The following is an 18,406-nucleotide window of genomic DNA, read 5'->3' as shown; positions in this document are numbered from 1 at the left end:
CCCCAGTAACAAGCGGCTCCCCTGGAGAACAGCTGCTTCCCTCCCCCCCAAAGAACGGCCAAGGGACAAGCAGGGAAAGGTACCAGTAGCACTCACACAAGAAACTCCAGTGGCAAAACATCCAGTGTTCAGTTTGGCGCACAGAGGGGGCCGTGATGAGGCTGAGAGGCGTTGGCTTTGCAGGGGCAGGGGCAGGGGGTTCCGAGTATTGGAGCCTCTTCTCTTCTGTCCAGGTGCAGAATGCCAGGGTCAGGGCTTAAGAGGGAGCAACCTGCCAGAGGCTGAGCGCGGGCGTGTGCCGGGAAGAAGCGGCGACCACGAACGTGCACCAAAAAGAGTGCCCGGGTCCGGGCGAGCGTCTGTGTGCTGCGTCCGCCGCCACACGTGTGAATCGGTGCAAGTGAGTTCGTGCACGAGTGGCCGTGCGTGCAGACGGATCCAGGAGGAGGAGCGTCCGTGTGCAAAAAGAGTTGAAGGGGGAGGCTGGGCACCGTACACTAGTCATCTGCGTGCAAGCGTGGGACAGGGATGGAGGGGAAGTCATGTGGCTCGTGGGCGGCTCGGGGTCTCGACACAACCCACAGCAAAATGCTGTAAGCTTCCAAGTGTGTGCAGGGACTTGACTGCACAAGAGGTCACCTCTGCACGTGTGTGTGCATGGGGTGTGTGGGGAAAGGGCAGGCAAAGCATTGCTCTGTGCACCCAAGAGCATCCGGGAAGACCCAACCGTATGTGCACAAGTGCACAGCCGAGAGGCAGAGGGGTTGTGCGAGACCACACGCTGTCTGTGCGTAAGGAGGCACTTGGCAGTACAGGTGAGCGTGATAGAGAGAGTGAGAGCTGGGGGCAGGGTGAGGGCCGGGACCCAGACAGAACACACAGTAATTGTGCCCAGGCAGAAGAGTGTGTCTCTGTGTGTGAAATAATCCATTTGTGCAAAACAAAAAGCCCCTCGTGCTCCCACTGCCGGGTCTCGTGCTGCACGGCTGCTCCCCAGGATGTGTAGCTTGCTCCCAGGCCCCTCGAGAAAGCATTGGGGTTGCCGTTCTATGCAGTATAACTCAGCATAAATAACATGTCCCTCGCTGGCAGGGGGCTGGTCCCTGGGCTATTTACACCCAGCAGCGACGTGGTCACAGGGGCATGCTGAGCAGACGGGGTTGCGGGAGGGGGAGGGAGGGGTCAGTAGTACTTCTCCGACTCCTGCCAGTTTGTTACCCAGTGTTTCTTGTGCTTCCGAGGCAGGAAGCCGTCAGCAGGCCGGTAGCGCTCCTCCTGGCGGATCCGTACCGCGTGGTACTTAGGCATGATCCGGTAATAGCGGGTCCGCTTGAAGAAGTCGCACTGCACAGAGGGGAGAGGAAGGGAATGGAGGTTAGCATCAAACTTCAATGGGTAGAGAAAGAGAGAAATAAGAAAGAGGAAGAGAAATCAGAGACAGAAATCAGTGGAGAGAGAAATCAGAGCAGGAGAGAGAGAAATCAGGGACAAAAGAGAGGGAGAAAGAAATCAGAAAAATCAGGGACAGATATCAGAGAGGGAAAAGAAATCAGGGACAAAAATCAGAGTGGGAGAGAGAAATCAGAACTAGAAAGAGAAATCTGGGACAGAAATCAGAGAAACATCAGAAGGAAATCTGATAGAGCACGTGAGATCAGAAAGAAAAATGAGCATGAAATCAGAGAGATGAAAAGGAGAAAAAGACCAAAGAAAAGAGAGAAAGAAAAAGATCCGAAAAATAGAAACAACAAAAAGAACAGCAGCAAACGAGAAAAGGGAGACAGACAGATTTTGACTCTTTCCTTGGCAGGAGACACAACAGAATCCAGAGGCTGCTCTGAGAAACAGTGACGCTGGAACAGGGGAGACAGACATTAGTGTTAGTTAAACCGCGGCACAGTTGGACAGACGGACACAGCTGGACGGTGTGCGTGGAATCGCTGGTTCTCCTTCCTGTCCGCAGTTCTATCCCCTGGGCAGTTAGCGGCCGTTTGGTCCTTCATGGGAAGATCCGGACTCCCTCATTCTGCATCAGCACCCCCCAGTGTCACAGCAGCATCCTGGGGCATTGTTCTACCCTTCTCTTTATTAGGGTTTCTTCTGACTCTGCCCACTGGTGCAGCTGTCACATACACAAGGCTCAGCCCGCGCCACCGAGCAGGTGAGCAATAGCGACACGTCAGGCACAAGGGTGGCGATGCCCTTTCGGCATCACTAATCCAGCCGTGCAAAGAGTCCAATGGTCACGTGGTGCCACAAATGGGCAGCACCCTCTCCCTCCTCCCCTCCCCAGGTTTGGTGTTGTATCCTCCCCATGTACTCCTCTTTTGCACTATCGAGGCTTATACAGCAGGGCCCTCGGGGCAGATCCTGAGTGGAACAGCAGGGACACGGACACACACACACACACACCCTGTGCAGAACCCAGCTGCAGCTGGAGCGGAGCCAGGGAAAAGCAGAGGGGGATTAGGGGTAGGGGAGTGCCAACAAAAGTGCAGTCAGACAATTTGCTCCCTGGCTGCGACTGTATCAGACCAGACCACACATACAGACTCAGCAGAAAGTCAGTGGGCCCCTCAATGGAGACATGAAGCCCAGACAGGGAAAGGGTTAATAGGAGAAGGCAGGACAGACAGGGAGGAAGTGAGAAGTCAATATCCCATAGGCCCCTCCCCTTTGCATGTTGCCCCGCCCCCCGCTTATTACCAAGAGGATGGAGTGGGCTCTCAGGGCAAAGGGGAAGCCCTGAGCTAGTAGTCATCGGTCAGCCGCTCCGTTTCAGACGGCTGGATCTTCATCTCCGCTTTCTGGCCCTTGGCCTCGTACATGGCACGGGTGCTCGCCCTCCGGAAGAAGCCGCACTACGAGGAAGCAGGTGACACCGGTCAGGGGCAATGGGCGGCGGGAAATCCCTTGGGAGGAAATGTTCCTGCCCAGAGGTGGCTGCTTCTCAGTGGCAGATGAGCTGATCTCTGTGGGTATCGATTTATAAAGGGCTTTGGGAGCCCTGCGGAGCAGGGCCGGATGGGGGAGGTAGGTTAGGGATATGGATGTACTTCCTAATCAGCAGGGTCTTTTCGGCTTCCTACTGACCAAGCTCAACTGATCCTTGCTCTGAGAGACGGCCCCTTCTGACTCACCTGATCCGCTCCCCCGTGATGCCGGAAATACCCGTTTGCTCCTGCTAGCCTAGTGGAGCAGAAGCAGTAATCCGGATTCTATTCCGGATCATGCATCATCAATTAAGTCCCTACTGTGGAACTGTAAGGGGAAAAAAACAGCTTGACTCTCAGATCTCCAGGTGGCGCTTGCAGGGTTAGGAGATGTCTTCCCCAGGCGCCCCCCCCCCCCGAATTTGGAGCAGTCCAGTGGGGTGGGAGTGGAAACAAAGGTGGCTTTACATCACATTTTAACCGTCAGGATTCTGGGGCTGGTGAGATAAGGTAGAGCCGCCTAGGGGGCAGCTCTAAGTTACACCCCAAGGGACCACTGTGTAGTTGAAAACAGCTGGAACTCAGAGCAATGCAGCCACACCCCTACCATCCCTGGAGCATGTACCTAGCATATTCTAGTGCTGGGAGGAGCGCAGGGCAGCAGTGTTGGGGGATTCCCCAAGCTGGGGTGATCTCTGTGGTTTCCAGCTCCTCTCTGCCGCCCAGAATCAGGGCTGCTATCTTGCCAAGCAGTCAGCGGTGATCCCCAAGAGAGGAGAAGTCACTTTCCAGAGCAAAACGGTATTTAAACAATAAGCCAGAACACCAGACGTGCAATCCCACAGGGGTATTTACACAGCTCACCAGGTCCCAGGGGAGGCTCGTGTCGATCCCTGCTCCAAACGACTGATGGACAAGCCCCCGAGACAGCAGAGGTTGACAGAAGCCCAAAACTTCCTCAGCCTCACCCCCCAAAATGGCATTTTATCCCCATTTTCTAGAACCCAGTCAAGCTAAGCAGGGGTGGCACGGACAGCTCCGAGGAAGCGCTCAGCTGCTGCTGCAGGAAGTGATGCTGATGATTCAATAGGGGGCGCTGTTCTCACTCAGCCACGCCCTGGTATAAACCCAACGTTCCCAACTATCGATCATTTCACGACGCCTCATAGAAGTGGGGCATTAACCCCATTCCACCTGCGGTAATTACAGTCAGTCTCCCTAAATCCCCTTCTGACGCTCTTCTGCATCCTAGCCGTGTGCTGTTATACAGTGGCCATGCTCCAACCCAGAGGTGGCTGCATCTCAGTGACGGGCGAAGAGATCTCGGTGTGTCGTCTGCAAAGGACTTCGGGACCCTTCACGATGAAAGGCTGTGGGGTCGCCAGCCCAGTCTGACCCTCTCTAGGCTGAGAATCTCTTGAGAAGCAACTTTCTAAAGGGCCGTCGTGGTGCTGCAATTGGGGGCACTGGAATGCATTACAGATGTAGTCACCGGGTTCACGGTCCACCAGTGTCTTGAGCATGCCAGGCCTCAGCACAGTTCCCACAGCTCCATCACTCACTCCTAGCGGCTCCCGTATCAGCCTAGACAGAGAGCAGGATTCCCTCACCCCCACCCTCTGCTCCAAAGGGAACTGCAGCCCCTCTCACCTTCCACAGCAGCAGGATGATCAGCCCCAGCAGCAGCAGCCCTGCCCCTACCGCCACAAGCACCAGCCACAGCTCGATCTCCGCTGGCTGCTCCTCGACAAGCTCCGAGTCGATGTCCACAAAGAACTGGGGGCCAAACGCAATGAACAGACAGGATGGGACGGCAGCTGTGCAACTGTGCACCTGGCTGGGGGTGCGGGAGCTCCCAGCTATTGTAGTCCCAGCCTCTCCCAGCAGGAGGCGCTGTCAGGGATGGTGCAGGAGACCTGGCTATGGAGGCAGGGGGACTCCCAGCTACTCCAGTTCCAGCCTCTCCCAGCAGGAGGCGCTGTCGGGGATGGTGCAGGAGACCTGGCTATGGAGGCTGGGGGACTCCCAGCTACTCCAGTTCCAGCCTCTCCCAGCAGGAGGCGCTGTCGGGGATGGTGCAGGAGACCTGGCTATGGAGGCGGGGGGACTCCCAGCTACTCCAGTTCCAGCCTCTCCCAGGAGGAGGCACTGTGGGGGGTGGCGCAGAAGCGCTGGTTGTGGGCGGGGGGGAGCTCCCAGCTACTCCAGTTCCAGTCTCTCCAGCAGGAGGCACTGTGGAGGATGGTGCAGAAGCGCTGGCCATGGGCGGGGGGAACTCCCAGCTACGCCGGTGCCAGCCATGTCCAGCCGGAGGCGCTGGAGAGAAGAGCAGGCAAACACACGCCCTGCACCCAGAGAAGGGAGCAATCCGGGCTGACTCACCTGCACCGTGTGGTTCTTCATGTTGACGGTGGGAACGTTTGTCTTGAGGAACAGCGTCGCCAGTCCCGTCACCTTGACACGGTCGAAGTCACTGAACTCCTGCACAGCCCGGGGGACAAGAGGGGGAGGGGGAAATGGGGTGGCTTGTAACCTGGGTCAGGAGTGTGTATCTCCGCTTTAACACAGCCACCCCCTTGCACCCATCCCTCCCCCACACCTTGGGGCGGATGAACCCTGACGGCCCTGCAGGCCCAGTGTCATCCTTGGAGCAGGTACTGCCTGGCCAAGCTTCCCCCAGGGGCCAACCCCAGGCGAGACGGCCCTTGTGGCTTATTCTGCCCTTGGCCCCGCTGCAGAGATTGCTGGGAATGGGGACCAACGATGGCTGCTGGAGGACGGGATGGAGGAGTAGCCATTGACACTGGGAACCCAGCTGAGACCTCCCAACTCATTGCATGCAATGTCTGGTCACTGCCTACCCTTCATCAGATCCCGGCCAGCAGCCTAGAGAGGTCTGGCTTCCACAGGAACCCAGGCAGTGCTGGACCAACCATCCATCCCAGTATCCTGTCTCTGACAACAGCTAGCACCAAAGCCAGCACCAAGAAACCCCTGCAGTGAGCAGAGGTGGAGGAATCTGCCCGCCACCATAGTCTCATCCTGATAGTGTGAGATCCAATTTTATCTTGGGGCAGTGAGTTCCGCCGACTAATTGTGCTTAGTGTGACTACGTCTGTCATGAATTTTAAATATCTCATCACCAATTCCTGTCCCCCTTGATAAAATCCACCCTCCCAGAACACCCCGGGCGGTTTGGTGCTGACCTCGATGAAGGTGCTGTTCCACACCCGTGCTCGGACGCTGACGTTCGTTGTGTGCCTGGCATCCCGGATGGGGCACTGGAACCAGATGCAGCGGGACGTCCCCTTGGAGCAGCTCTGGGGGCAGGAAACAAAAGATGCTGGCATGTTAGTGGGCGGGTCCAGGCGGATGTACATAAAAGGGTCTTCCCAAAGGGAAGCGTCTCTGTGCCAGAGCAGCCCACCCAGCCAACACCCTCTCAAGGCTGGGCTAGGAGCTTGTGAAGACACGTTGGGGTAGGAGAGTTTCTGAAATGAATCATCAACGCTGGATGGTTACACCTCAACAACACATGCAGAACTTCGGTCAGTTACAGGCCTGATCAGCTGACACTCTTGGACACCACACCACTGTACCCAATGCAACAGGCTGTGGGAGACAACTGCCCTTTAGTGAGCACAATCAGAACTACTCAACCATGTGCCATAGGCCTCACACCGCCACCAGCTAGCAGAGATTCCCCCTGAGCTCTTGGGGTCCTGAGCAGGCACAGTTGGGGTCTATCCCACAGTCATTGTCTCTGGAGTTGGGGTGCGTGAAGGACAGGGTACGGCTCGTGCTGGGTGTGTGAATAGTGAGATGCTACAGGGACTCCGGCTCTCCTCCCGGGCCAGGCTGAAGCTGCCACGAGACCAGCGCTCACCAGCAGCGTTTCTGACTTGGCTTTCTTGGAGGCGGCGAGGGTGACGGGGGGGTCGGCCTGCAGCGCCGCCTCCAGGTCGCGCTTCTGCCTGGTGGAGGCGCCACCGTCCAGGAGCTGGAAAGGAAGCGAGCCGGTTACACTCCTCCGGGGTCTGCACCTCATGGAGGGCTGAGCACTCTCCCGTACCTGAGGGTGCAGGGCAGGGCAGAGGGCGCACGGGCTGGTGACCCCTTACCTGGCCCCCCACCTCTCCGGGGCAGAGAACACAGGAACCACTGGCCTGACTCCCTCCCCAGAGGTCTCCAGGGCAGAATCAGGGCTCTGGGATGGCGCTGCTCCCAGGGGGCGGTGGGTGGCGTCGCAGTGCTGCGAAGTGCAGCTGCAGGGTGGGGAGAGGCAGGGCAGGGCAGGGCGAGCCAGAGAAGAGGATTGACAGGCAAGGGAGAGGGCACGCTGGCGGGCGGGGAGCAGGGGCCACCGGGCTGCAGGGCCTGACTCACGGTGAGGTTGAGGGGGTTGATGACGCCCCCCGGTGGCCGGAAGTGCCAGCTCCCCTTGTCGCTCACGAGGATCTCCGTGGGGTACAGCAGCCATTTGCCGTTGTGGATTTCGTAGGGCCACTCGAAGCCCAGGACGATGGTGCCCAGCGAGCCCAGAGACTCCCCCTTGGTGCTCACCTGCAAGGCAAAGCCCAGTTGGGACCTGGCCGCCGCCATCTCCCCCGGCCCCGCCCCATCGGGAGCCTCCGTACCTGGAAATCGAACCTGACTGGGCTCCCCACATCCAGCTCGCTCTTCATGGCTGACTCCCCCATCACCTTCCCACTGAAGGACGTCTGGAGGGGCCGGGACGTCCTGCCAGGGAGGAGAGCGGCTGGGGTCAGCGGGGCAGACAGGGAGACCGGGCAGGAGAAACGGGCACACGATGGGCAGTGGAGAGTTGCTGGGATGAGCACGGGCTAGGCTCAGAGCTGGAAGTGGCAGGCTGGATTTGGGTGGCCCGGGGCTGGGCTGGGGGGGCCTAGGGGGGCCCAAGCTGGGCATGGAGGGCCTAGACCCAGGAGCATCCCAGGCTGGGCAGTTGGAAGCACTGTATGGGGATACACATGCAGTCAGGGTCTCTTCATCAATGGGATGCAGCCAATCCCTGCCCAGCTTCCTTATGGGGCGCCAGTCCCTGAGCAGGGTGAGCTGTGGGGCCCGGAACCCCAATTCTCGCGCTTCTGCCTGGTGGAGGCGCCACCGTCCAGGAGCTGGAAAGGAAGCGAGGTGGCGCCTCGCTGGAGACAGTGGTGCCTCCCGGGGGTGGGAATTCGGGGACCCAGGAACCAGCTGAACCGAGGGGGGCGTGAGCCCCAGAGATACGCACATGGTGAGAGACGCCTGGACAGTGTAGTCCACGAGCAGCTCGGCCCACACTGGCTGCAGATCCTCCTGGTAACTCAGCCTGCCGAGACAGGGCCGAAATAACATTACAGGGGCCCTTTGTACCTCGCTCCCTGCCCTGGAGCAGAGATCCAGACACACACGAGGTTCTTCAGCCAGACCCCATGAGCCTCAGGGTCTGTAGGGGGCGCTCTCCGCCCTGAGCCAATGCTGACCCCAGAGCGGCGCTAGGGGGCACGGCCGTGCAGGGAATGGTGTGGGTGACTCCAACACCCAAGCACAGAGATAGGGGGCACTGCAGGTGCTATTTTACCAAGTTGGTCCTGACTTCCGGTGCTCATTAAAGGCCCCATGGCATTCTGGATGCCCCGGTGTCCCGGCATAACTCAGGGAGCTGCAGTCCACCTGGCCCGCAGTACCACCTGGCTACAGCACTCGCTTTCATTTCCTTTCCGAGACTGTGCGTAACGTTGCTAAACGCTGTTAATTAACTGCCCCGTTCCCCCCCAGAGGTGGCTGCCTTTCCATGGCAAAGTGCTGCAGGGTTGGGGGGCACTATGGAAAAGCCTGGCCTTGCTTCCTGTTTTCTCTCCTGCCAGCTGAGCTGCTTCAACTCACTCATCCAGCACCCCTCCCCCTTGCAGATGGACCTCCACCCTCCGCACCCCTGCAGGGGACTCACGTGGAGAGCTGCAGCTGGGCCATGACTTCGCGGGTCTCCAGGGTGATGTTAATGGCTTCGAAGGTGATGATCAGCTCTGCCTGCAACAGAGGGGCCACAGCGCTCAAGGCCAGGTCCCCGTGGAGCTGTGCCTGGCACAGGCTTTACCAAGCAGGCTGGCCCCATTGGCAGGCAACCCCAACCCCCTGCCACAGACCCCTGGGGTGGGAGAAGCTCAGATCGCATTGAAACACCCACCATGGGGGCCGTGGGCACCTGGAACCCACCCCCACCCACGCTGCAAGAGTCCCAAGGTGGTGGGTGCCCAAAGGCTGCCATGCCTCCCCCCACCTCTGAGGCTTCTTATCCTAGCCCCATAGGCTGCCCCACTTGGCGGTGCCCCCTGCCCCACCCCCACGGGACCCTGCCCTCTGAGCCAGGGCGTGTGGGGCCAGACGGTGCTCACCCTCTGGTTCTTCTTGAAGGGGTTTCCCAGGTCACACAGCACCGTCTCCTCAAAGGTGCAGGCACCACTCTGTGAGGAGGTGGGGGGAAGGGGGCGTCACCATCAGCTCGGCCCATGAGCCCAGCCCCGCCACAGAGACACCTCCCCATCCCCCATCCGAGCGCCTCCTGCCCCATCCCTGCGCCCTGCCACCCCCCAGCCCAGAAAGACACCCCCGCCCCCAGCCACCCACCTCTACCTGAGAAGCAGCTGCCCCATCTGGGAGCAGGACGCGCCTGGGGGCCGTCCCTGGACCTTGATACCCACCACCCCCGAGGGTGCCCCCTTCCCCATCCTGGGAGCAGGGCACTGAGAGAAGGGAAAGCCAGCCCCATATCCCACCCCCAAGCCCATAGCCAGGGCTCTGGCCTCCAGGCTGTCTGCTTGCCCCCCTCCACCCCCATCCCCACCGCAGTAACTAGCTGCACGTCAGCCAGGTGCCCCTCGCCAGCCCTGATGGAGCATGGCACCTCTCAGTGGTGGGCACAAACCGCGTCCCTCCTGCCCTACCCACGGGCTTTAAACCGGGAGAAAATAGTGACCTGGGGCTCAGACGGACAGACAGAGGGCTCCTCCACCTGCAGGGCCGGGTGGACGGCTGGCAATGGGGGGTAAGGGCGGAGGAGGAAGCAGGAGGGAGTTGGCACAGAGGAGGAGGGCTGGATGGAGGATGCCATGGTGGGCAGGGAGTGTCGCTCAAAGAATGCAGACCAGGCGGGGTGGGGAAGGGGGTTCCTTACGGGCCGGACGGAGGAGGGCAGCAGGGCGGGGGGCACGGTGATGTTGAGCAGGGCCTCGTGGGCATCCTCGCCGTTGCTGCCCGTCGAGGGGGCGTTGGTGACATTGACGCTCAGGTGCAGCTTCCTGACGTCCCGGCTGTACTGCAGCACCTGGGTCCCGTTCAGCCTGCGCCGGAGAAGGGACAGCGCTCAGCACGGGGGGCATCGGCCGCCACATGGGCAGGGGGTGACAATCCCCCTACAAGAAGGGAACTTCTCTGGGTCCCACTGGAAAGAGCCTCCACCCCCCCGCAGCAGGAAGGGCTCAGGCAGGGATGCTCTCCCCCAGTGGGCAGGTAAGGGGCCGTTTAGGCAGAGGCAGCTCCCCTCTTGAGCTGGCTCTGCGTGCCCAGGAAGGGGGCATGGTGCCAGGGCAGGCTCTGCCCTTCTCTCACCGGGGCAGTGGCTGGTTCTGCTCGTTGACGAAGGCGCACTGCAGCTGCAGGTTGCTGTTACACTTGTTGTCCAGGCCGCATTCTTTCTGGAAGTTAATCTGACAACGGCATTGGTCATTCACTTGCGCTGCCCTGAACCAGCACAGGGCAACCCACCCTGCTCGGCAGGCTCTGACCCCAAGACCGTCAGCATTAAAGTCTGGGGCCTCTGCCACTTGAGCTGAGGGAGGCACTCCACCACCCAGAGGCAGCAGTAGGCTGTTATCCTATAGTTGTCCCAGCTACTAGCAGGGATGTGGCACACTCTAGTGCTAGTGTGAATTATAGAAACATGTTTCCATTAGAAATCTCCCTACAGCAGGGCAGGGCCTCAGAGACTTGGAGGCAGGTCGGTTATACCCAAGCAGCTGACGCTTGCCTCCTATTCACATGGAGCCAGTGTCAGAGCCAGGAATGGAACCCAGGAGTCCTGGCTCCCAGTCCCCTGCTCAGACCCCATCCACACAGAGGCAGCGCCACAGCTGGGAATGGAACCCAGGAGTCCTGGCTCCCCCCTGCTTAGCAGGCGCTGCATAGGGGCCATTCCCCTCGGCCCGACCCAGCTCCCTCCCTTCCCCGTCGCTCGGCAGGTCCGTCCCACCTCGGTGTGGTTCTCCCGGGGCTGATCCTCATTCAGGACAGGGAAGGCATTGAGGGAGCGGGGCCCCAGCTGGAAGCGCCTGGCCTTCTCCTCCAGGGCATAGCTCATGTGCAGCGCTATGGGATGCAGCTTGTCCCGGATGTTCTCCTGCAGGAAGGACGGCGGGTTTCATTGCCGGCGATAATGGCTATCCCACCCCAGCCGGCGCAGAACAGACCCAGTTACTGGGGCTCCCTAGGGGCCGGATCCTCCAGGCCCCCCATGCACGCTGAGTCCTGATTTAGACAGGGTGTTCTTGGCTCTTCTGCTGCCAGACCCTCCCCTCCCTTGGCTCTTTATTCCCAGATCCTGCAAGGCCACTCCACACCCCAGCCCCACGGGACAGCTAGCCCCAGCTGTCTATTACCTGCTGCCACAGGGTCACACCCTCCCCGCGCTGCCCTGTGCTAAGCTCGGGCTGCACTGCCCTCTGCTCACCAGCAGGAGGAGCTGCAGGTCATGGCACTTGGTGGCTGGCATGGTGAAGACGCCCTTGTAAACAGCGGAGTGCGTCCCCGCAAACCTCACCCGGGCCGGGCGCCGGTCTTTGTCAGCCTCCAGGGTGTACAGCAGGTCTGGAGAGAACAGGGGGGAGAACAGGCTCATTCAGGGCAGCCACACCCCATGGAGACACAGGGCAAACGCTGGCCTCGCACACACACTGATGCTCACATTGCACACGTGCACACACATAAACGCACCATTACTAGTGCACATACACACGCACACACCACTGCATGCACCATTACAAGTGCATGTGCACACACCACTGCATGCACCATTACAAGTGCATGTGCACACACCACTGCATGCACCATTACAAGTGCACACCCACCCACACCCATTACATGAGAACACAAACATGCACATGCACCACTGAACACACACCAGTGCCCATGTGCAAACCCACTCACCACTGCATGACCTGCCCGTGTGCACACACACACACACCACTGCGTGCATCCACACACTAGTGCTCCTGTGTGAACACACCAGCCACTGCTGCTGCATTCCCCCCATTCCTACAGTTCAATGGTTATAGGAGCAGCCCACTGGATCCCAGGAACCCCTCTCCCAATTGCCATTTCCCTGTGCATCTTTCTGTCCGTGTCTCCCCCACCCCAACACACACACATACACCATTGCACGCACACACCATTGCTCACACTGGGCGTGTGCACACACAACCCGCTGTTCACTTTGCAGCGCGCACCCGCCAGTGTGTCTCACAGCCCCTCCGTCTCCAGCCCACTCACTGATTTGCTCCTTGTACTTGGGGTCCCCAGCACTCTGGTTGTAGGAGAAGCAGATCTGCACCTGGATGCTGCGGGGGCGAGAGAGGAGGCCCTGGTCAGTGACAGCAGGATGGGGCAGAGCCAGCAGGCAGGGTCCCAGACACGTCCCATTTGCTCTGGCCACAGACACACAGCCCACACGGATGCTACGGGCACAGGGACCGCAGGGCTTTTCCTTGCCACGCAGAGCTAGCCCCATGAGCCCCAGAGCGCCATCCAGGGGTCCTGCCAATCAGGGGGCATGGATGACGTTTTTGGGGGGACCCTTACCAGGAGTTTGGGGTGCACTTGGCTGGATCCACCACACTGGGGCTCACGGTGAAGGTTTTGTTCAAGATGTTGATCACAGGTCGAGCTCTGGGCAGGCAGAGAAAGGGAAGAGATCAGCCGAGCCTCCCTCCCAGCAGGAACCACTGCCAGCTCTGCCCACCAGCGCCAGGAGCTGCCGGACGCCACCCTGCTCTGCAGGAGTCAGTGCTCCCACCTCCCCAGCAGGGGGTGGGCTTTGGGGGGCACAATGGAGGGTTTTGGGGGGCGGCGAGGGCAGTCTTTGTCCCATACAGAGGCTGGGATTCTCCTTTCTCATCACACCATTCATGACTCCTTCTCAGCACAAGACCCCTCCACGGCTCAGGGAACCCAAAATCTTGGGGCACAGGGCTAGACAGCTCAGGGAGCTGGCAGCAGGATATTGAGCCTTTCCCCTGGTTTCAATGCAGCCCAAGACAGGAGTGGTTGCAAGAGGCCCACTGTCTGGTCAGGGGGCCTCGGTGACATGAGCAAGGAGGGATTTGGGGCACCAGCCCTGTCCCTGTCAGGACTGATGGTTGGCCAAGGGCTGAATGGGCCACGGAGAGCAAACTCCCCACTGGCGCCTGTAGGGGGCAGTCATGCAATACCCTGAGTCTCCCTCTCTCGCCACCCCCAAAGTCCCCCCAATCCCACCCCGTACCTGCTCCTGTTCAAACAGAGCAGCTGGTGCCTCTGCTGAAGGTCCCAGGTTCAACCCCACTGATGCCACCACAGCCCCGCCCCCCCATGCTGAGCCCCACACAATCCCCCTGTACTTGTGGGTCCAGAGACCAGCCAGAGAATAGCACCCGCTCCTGCAGGGGAAAGGTTGCCCTGCCAGCATGCCCTGTCCCAACCCCAAACCCCCTTACCTGAGCAGAGCTATCTGCTCGGACAAGCTCCCCACCAGCAGATCCGGGTAGGAATTTCCATCTACGTCCAGCCCCCCACTCAGGGAGTACCCGAAAGTCTGGATGCCAGACGGGCCCAGCTCTGCCCCGCTGATCACCTGCAGGGTAGGGGATGGAGGAGGAAAGAGAGTCACCCACAGCCGCTCCAGGACCACCACCACCACTGCCCACCACCCCGGTCCAGCAGTTCCCAGGGTCCTGCCCCAAACCCCAGTGAAGAGCCTGGGAAGCTCAACTGCCTTTTCCTCATGCATCTCTCGCTCCTCCGCACCCTTCTAGGATCATCCCATATCCATCATCGACCCACAGATTAGGGAGGGGGAGCATTTTCTAGCCTGTTTCTGATGCTAAAGCTTCCCTGGTGGGGGAGGGACTGTGCCAGATGGACTCCGCCCCCTCCCTGGCCAGGACTTGGCTCCACCCAATGGAATTCTCCCTTTGCAAAGCGCCCCCTAGTGGGAGCAAAGGATGCGCAAGCTGCCTTTACCTGCCGGGGCTTGGCCACCAGCCCCCCTGAGCTGCTGTGGTAGATGTAGACCTTGCCAGACCCCTCGAAGGGAGCCCCAATGGCGATATCTATGGGGAGAGGCAAAGGGTCACACAAGCTCCACCAGAGACCCCAGCTCCTCCAGCCCCACAGAAGCCATCTCCAGCCCCCTCACTAAATCCTCACCACTCATGAGCCCCCCCAAACTCAATTCACCCCAGAGCCACCCATTCCCCTAACCCCACACACCACCCCAGCCCCAAAACCTCCACACCAGCCCCAGTGCCACCCCATACCTCCACACCGCCACCATGGATCCCCCAACTCCCACACAACCCCCTGAGCCACGCCATTCCCCCAACCCCCACACCCACCCCCCATACCCTGACTAAACCCTGCACAGCCTCCCAATCCCACCCCGCACCCAGGCTAAACCCCATGCACACCAGAGCCCCCTGATCCCACCCGAGCCAACCCATACCCCCAAACCACCTCCTCAATCCCCCAAACCTCACACCACCCTGAGTCACCCCATAGCTCCCAAACCACATACCATCCTGAGCTCCCCCATACCCACACAACCCCCCAACACACACCAGAGTCCCTCAATCCCACCCCAGAGCCACCCCATATCCCAAGCACACCCCAAGCCTCCCAAGCCCTGCAACCACACGCCCCTACACACCCTCCCAGCTACCCCTTCCAAGAGCCACGCTTATAACTCCCTGGCCCCATGGCACTGCAGTGCCCCCCGGATACCCAGTGAACCCGAGGTCTCCATTACAAGCCCCACGAGTGGAAGGGGCAGCCCCACGCACCCTGGAAGCCGTCCTGGTTGACATCCCCAATGCTGGCCACGGCGAAGCCGAAGGCCGAGTTGCTGGGTCCCTTCAGAACCAGGCTGGGCCGGTTCTGGAAGCTGCCGGCCTCATTCATGTACACGTAGACAGCGCCGCCCACCTCTTGTTTCCGCTCGAAGTAGTACGGGGCCCCAATCACCAGGTCCTGCCACCTGTCAGCAGGGACAGGAAGGGCAGGGTCAAGGCCAGGAGCCAAGGACGACGACGATGATGGATCAGACCCGATCAGTGCTCTGGAGACCCTCCTCCAAAGCTATGGACCATGGAGATCCCCCAAAAGCTACGGGTCCCCTTCAAAGCTATGGAGATCCCCCCAAGATAAGGGCTTCAGAGACACACCCTCAAAGCTATGGACCATGGAGATTCCCCCAAAGCTATGGGCCCCCCTCAAAGCTAAGGGCTACCGACATCCCCCTCAAAGCTATGGAGATCCCCACCAGCTATGGGCTACAGAGACCCACCTCAAAAGCTACAGGCTGCAGAGACACCCCCTCAAAGCTATGGACCATGGAGATCCCCCAAAGCTATGGACCCCCTTCAAAGCTATTGAGATCCCCCCAAGCTAAGGGCTACAGAGACCTCCTCAAATCTATGGACCCCATTCAAAGCTATGAAGAACCCCCCCAGCTAAAGGCTACAGAGACCTCCTCAAAGCTATGGGCCCTCCTCAAAACTATGGAGATCCCCTCCAATTATGGGCTACAGAGACCCACCTCAAAGCTATGGGCTATGGAGATCCCCCAAGCAATGAGCTATGGAGACACCCCCCAAGCTACAGAGATCCAGGGTCTGCCCATGGAATCACAACGCCATGCAGGTTTCCATCACGCAGGGGCGTCCCTCTCCCCGGGCCTGCAGAGCTCACCCATTGTTATCGAGGTCCGCCAGGGCGATGGCGCTCCCAAAGTAGGAGCCCACCTGCTCCCCAGGCAGCACCACACTCCTCTCCAGGGTGTTGCGGGAGACGTCCGTCAGCAGGTACACGGCGCCCGCGTGCTGGTGGCGGGGAGCTCCAGTGACAAGAGTCACCTGGTTCCGGTGCAGAACGGCACTAGTGGCTTGGACCGTGTAGCCTGGAGAGTGGTGGAGACAGGCGTCAGGCTTTGGGAGCTGCAGTGCCCCTCGCTTCAGGGACAGGGGGGAATCACAACCTGGGGGGGTCAGGGGGATCCCAGGCAAACACACAGCTGGGACGGACCCTAGCTAGCAGCTACAGACCGCTGCATCACCCAGACTGTGAGTCTTTGCATGGACAAAGAACTGATGCCAACCCTGGTCCCAAACCTGAATGGACCCATGGGGGACACGGTCATGTGGGCCAGAGCACCAAAGCCCCCTAGAGTCTTAAACCAGCTTTATATCAAGCGCTTCGTGCTTGTCAAAGGCACCAGACTGATCCCCGCAGCTGATGCACCAGTGCACCTGTAAGCTGCTTAGCAGCAGGGCAAGCTGCCCCCTTTGCCCTGACCCAGAGGGACCCACCCTAGGCATGAGCTGTCTCTGGTCCAGGCAGCCCTGGGACTCCCTCCTGAGGCTGACAGCCAAGGGGACAATTAGCAGCAGTGGGTTTGGCGCTGAGGATGCTGGGAAGTGGACTGAGGCCCAGCAAGCTCATGACATGGAGGCTGCAAATGCCCTCACAAGAGAGACCGTTGCCAGCATCCTCCTGGCCCAGGGGGAGATTTCACTGCCAGCCCCAGAGGGTCAGGGAAGCTTTAAAGGTCCTTCCCCATTCCAGTTCCCATTTCAGCATCTGTCTGTGGGGAAAGGAGCATCGGACTGAGATTCTCTTTGGCTCTCAACCTGCTAACAGCGATGGGGGGAGCACCCCGCTAGCCTAGACCTGAGCAGCATGACTCTCAGACACATGGGAACTCCCTTGTAGGAACAAGGAGGAAACTAGACAGCCAGTTTACACCTGGGGAAACCGAGGCACAGAGCAGCTGTCTGACTTGCCATGGGGTCCGATAGGGAGACAGTGGCAGAGCTGCCCTTCGCTATCTCCGCCCCCTGCGTTGTTACTTGGGGAAGGCAAGGGGGGGGAACGTCCCTTCCAGATGCAGCGGAAGGTACCTATGTAGATGTTGCCGTTCTTATGGTTGGGGTAGGAGAAGTCGACCAGGTCCCAGCTTTCTCGCTGTAGCACGTAGTTCGTCCCTGCAGCCAGGGAGGGAAACACGGAATAGTTCAAGTCAGAGGAAGGTGGCACAGGAATCTCTCTCCATCCCCCTCCCCAGCATCAGCCGCTCTGTATAACTGTACTGCCTCCCAGGCACAAATCCTGCCCCTTTCCCTCTCCACTAGCTCTCCTCCCCTAGCAGAACCACTCGACACTCATGGTGTGGCCAGCTGAGCATCCCTCAAGCAGCTGTGGCCATACCATGGGTACGTCTACACTGATAAAAACACAGCGGCACCGAGTCTCAGTCTGGATCAGCTAGCTCAGGCTCAGGCTGTGGGAAGCTGCAGTGGAGATGTTTGGGCTCGGGCTGGAGCCAGGGCTCTGGGATCCTCCCCACTAGCAGGCTCTCTGAGTCCACGTCTCCACTGCAATTTTACAGCCCCGCGGCTCAAGTCAGTTGATCCAGGCCAGCTGCGGCCGTGCCGTGGGTCTTCCTTGCGGTGTAGATGTACCCAGAGAGGCCATGTTGGTCCAGGCAGATGGGCTGAAGGAAGGGTAGTGCCAGGGTGGGGGCGGGGGACCCAAAGCAGCCGATGGCAGCACGGACCTTGCCAGTTGTAGGCGCCAGGAGCCCCAAAGTAGACGGTGTTGGCGGTGAAGCCACCGCTGGTGCCCATCTGGCACATGCCAGTCTCCTCGGTGTTGGAGTTACACATCTCGTTGTGGTAGGTCTGCCAGTCGTCAGCCAGCTCCAGCTGCAGGTCATTGCCGCGGACGTAGCATTTCCCCACCATGCGATGCTGCTCTTCGTTGCCAGACATTAGGACCCTGGTGTATCGGTGAGCGCAGGCCTGGAGAGCCAGCAGCAAACTGGGTGAGCGCCGAGCATGCTGTTGTCCGGGGCTCACAGGGAACTGGGGCTTCCGCATAGGGGCTGGTATCCTGGGTCAGCCCAATGGGCCAGAGCCACCTCCAGCTACACTAGTCCATATACCCAGATATTCCATCTCCTGCCAGATCAGGGGAGAGCAGCAGTCCATGTACCCTGATATCCCATTCCTGCTACTCCAGGTCTGTATACTCCCGATATCCCTCTTCACACCACTTCAGGTGAGAGCAACAGTCTGTATACTCCTGATATCCCACCTCCTACCAGATCACAGGACAGCAGCAGTCCATATACCTCGGTATCCCAGTCCTGCCACTCCTGATCAGAG

General features: G+C 59.7%; 1 protein-coding gene across 2 annotated transcripts in view; it reads right to left on the bottom strand.

The window, feature by feature from the left end:
* Positions 1 to 1,256: 1,256 nt before the first annotated feature.
* Positions 1,257 to 18,406, bottom strand: part of ITGA3 (integrin subunit alpha 3) — a 40,732-nt gene continuing 23,582 nt past the window's right edge. For both annotated transcript variants that reach the window (XM_030541414.1, XM_030541413.1), the window contains exons 4-26: positions 17,797 to 18,040; positions 17,141 to 17,224; positions 15,933 to 16,140; positions 15,026 to 15,219; positions 14,208 to 14,296; positions 13,682 to 13,818; positions 12,789 to 12,875; positions 12,480 to 12,547; positions 11,662 to 11,798; positions 11,185 to 11,331; positions 10,545 to 10,642; positions 10,111 to 10,276; positions 9,332 to 9,400; positions 8,887 to 8,966; positions 8,188 to 8,265; positions 7,571 to 7,673; positions 7,320 to 7,496; positions 6,820 to 6,933; positions 6,140 to 6,253; positions 5,316 to 5,414; positions 4,584 to 4,709; positions 2,707 to 2,861; positions 1,257 to 1,344 (exon numbers count right to left, since the gene is read on the bottom strand). In XM_030541414.1, coding sequence (XP_030397274.1) covers positions 2,751 to 2,861; positions 4,584 to 4,709; positions 5,316 to 5,414; positions 6,140 to 6,253; positions 6,820 to 6,933; positions 7,320 to 7,496; positions 7,571 to 7,673; positions 8,188 to 8,265; positions 8,887 to 8,966; positions 9,332 to 9,400; positions 10,111 to 10,276; positions 10,545 to 10,642; positions 11,185 to 11,331; positions 11,662 to 11,798; positions 12,480 to 12,547; positions 12,789 to 12,875; positions 13,682 to 13,818; positions 14,208 to 14,296; positions 15,026 to 15,219; positions 15,933 to 16,140; positions 17,141 to 17,224; positions 17,797 to 18,040 — 2,730 coding nt within the window. In that variant the 3' untranslated portion in view covers positions 1,257 to 1,344; positions 2,707 to 2,750. The remainder of the gene's footprint in view (positions 1,345 to 2,706; positions 2,862 to 4,583; positions 4,710 to 5,315; positions 5,415 to 6,139; positions 6,254 to 6,819; positions 6,934 to 7,319; positions 7,497 to 7,570; positions 7,674 to 8,187; positions 8,266 to 8,886; positions 8,967 to 9,331; positions 9,401 to 10,110; positions 10,277 to 10,544; positions 10,643 to 11,184; positions 11,332 to 11,661; positions 11,799 to 12,479; positions 12,548 to 12,788; positions 12,876 to 13,681; positions 13,819 to 14,207; positions 14,297 to 15,025; positions 15,220 to 15,932; positions 16,141 to 17,140; positions 17,225 to 17,796; positions 18,041 to 18,406) is intronic.

This window comes from Gopherus evgoodei, chromosome 23 (assembly GCF_007399415.2).
Source record: "Gopherus evgoodei ecotype Sinaloan lineage chromosome 23, rGopEvg1_v1.p, whole genome shotgun sequence".
NCBI lineage: Eukaryota > Metazoa > Chordata > Testudines > Testudinidae > Gopherus > Gopherus evgoodei.
Note: the sequence above shows the minus strand (reverse complement) of the source record. Positions and strands in the feature narration are given on the sequence as shown.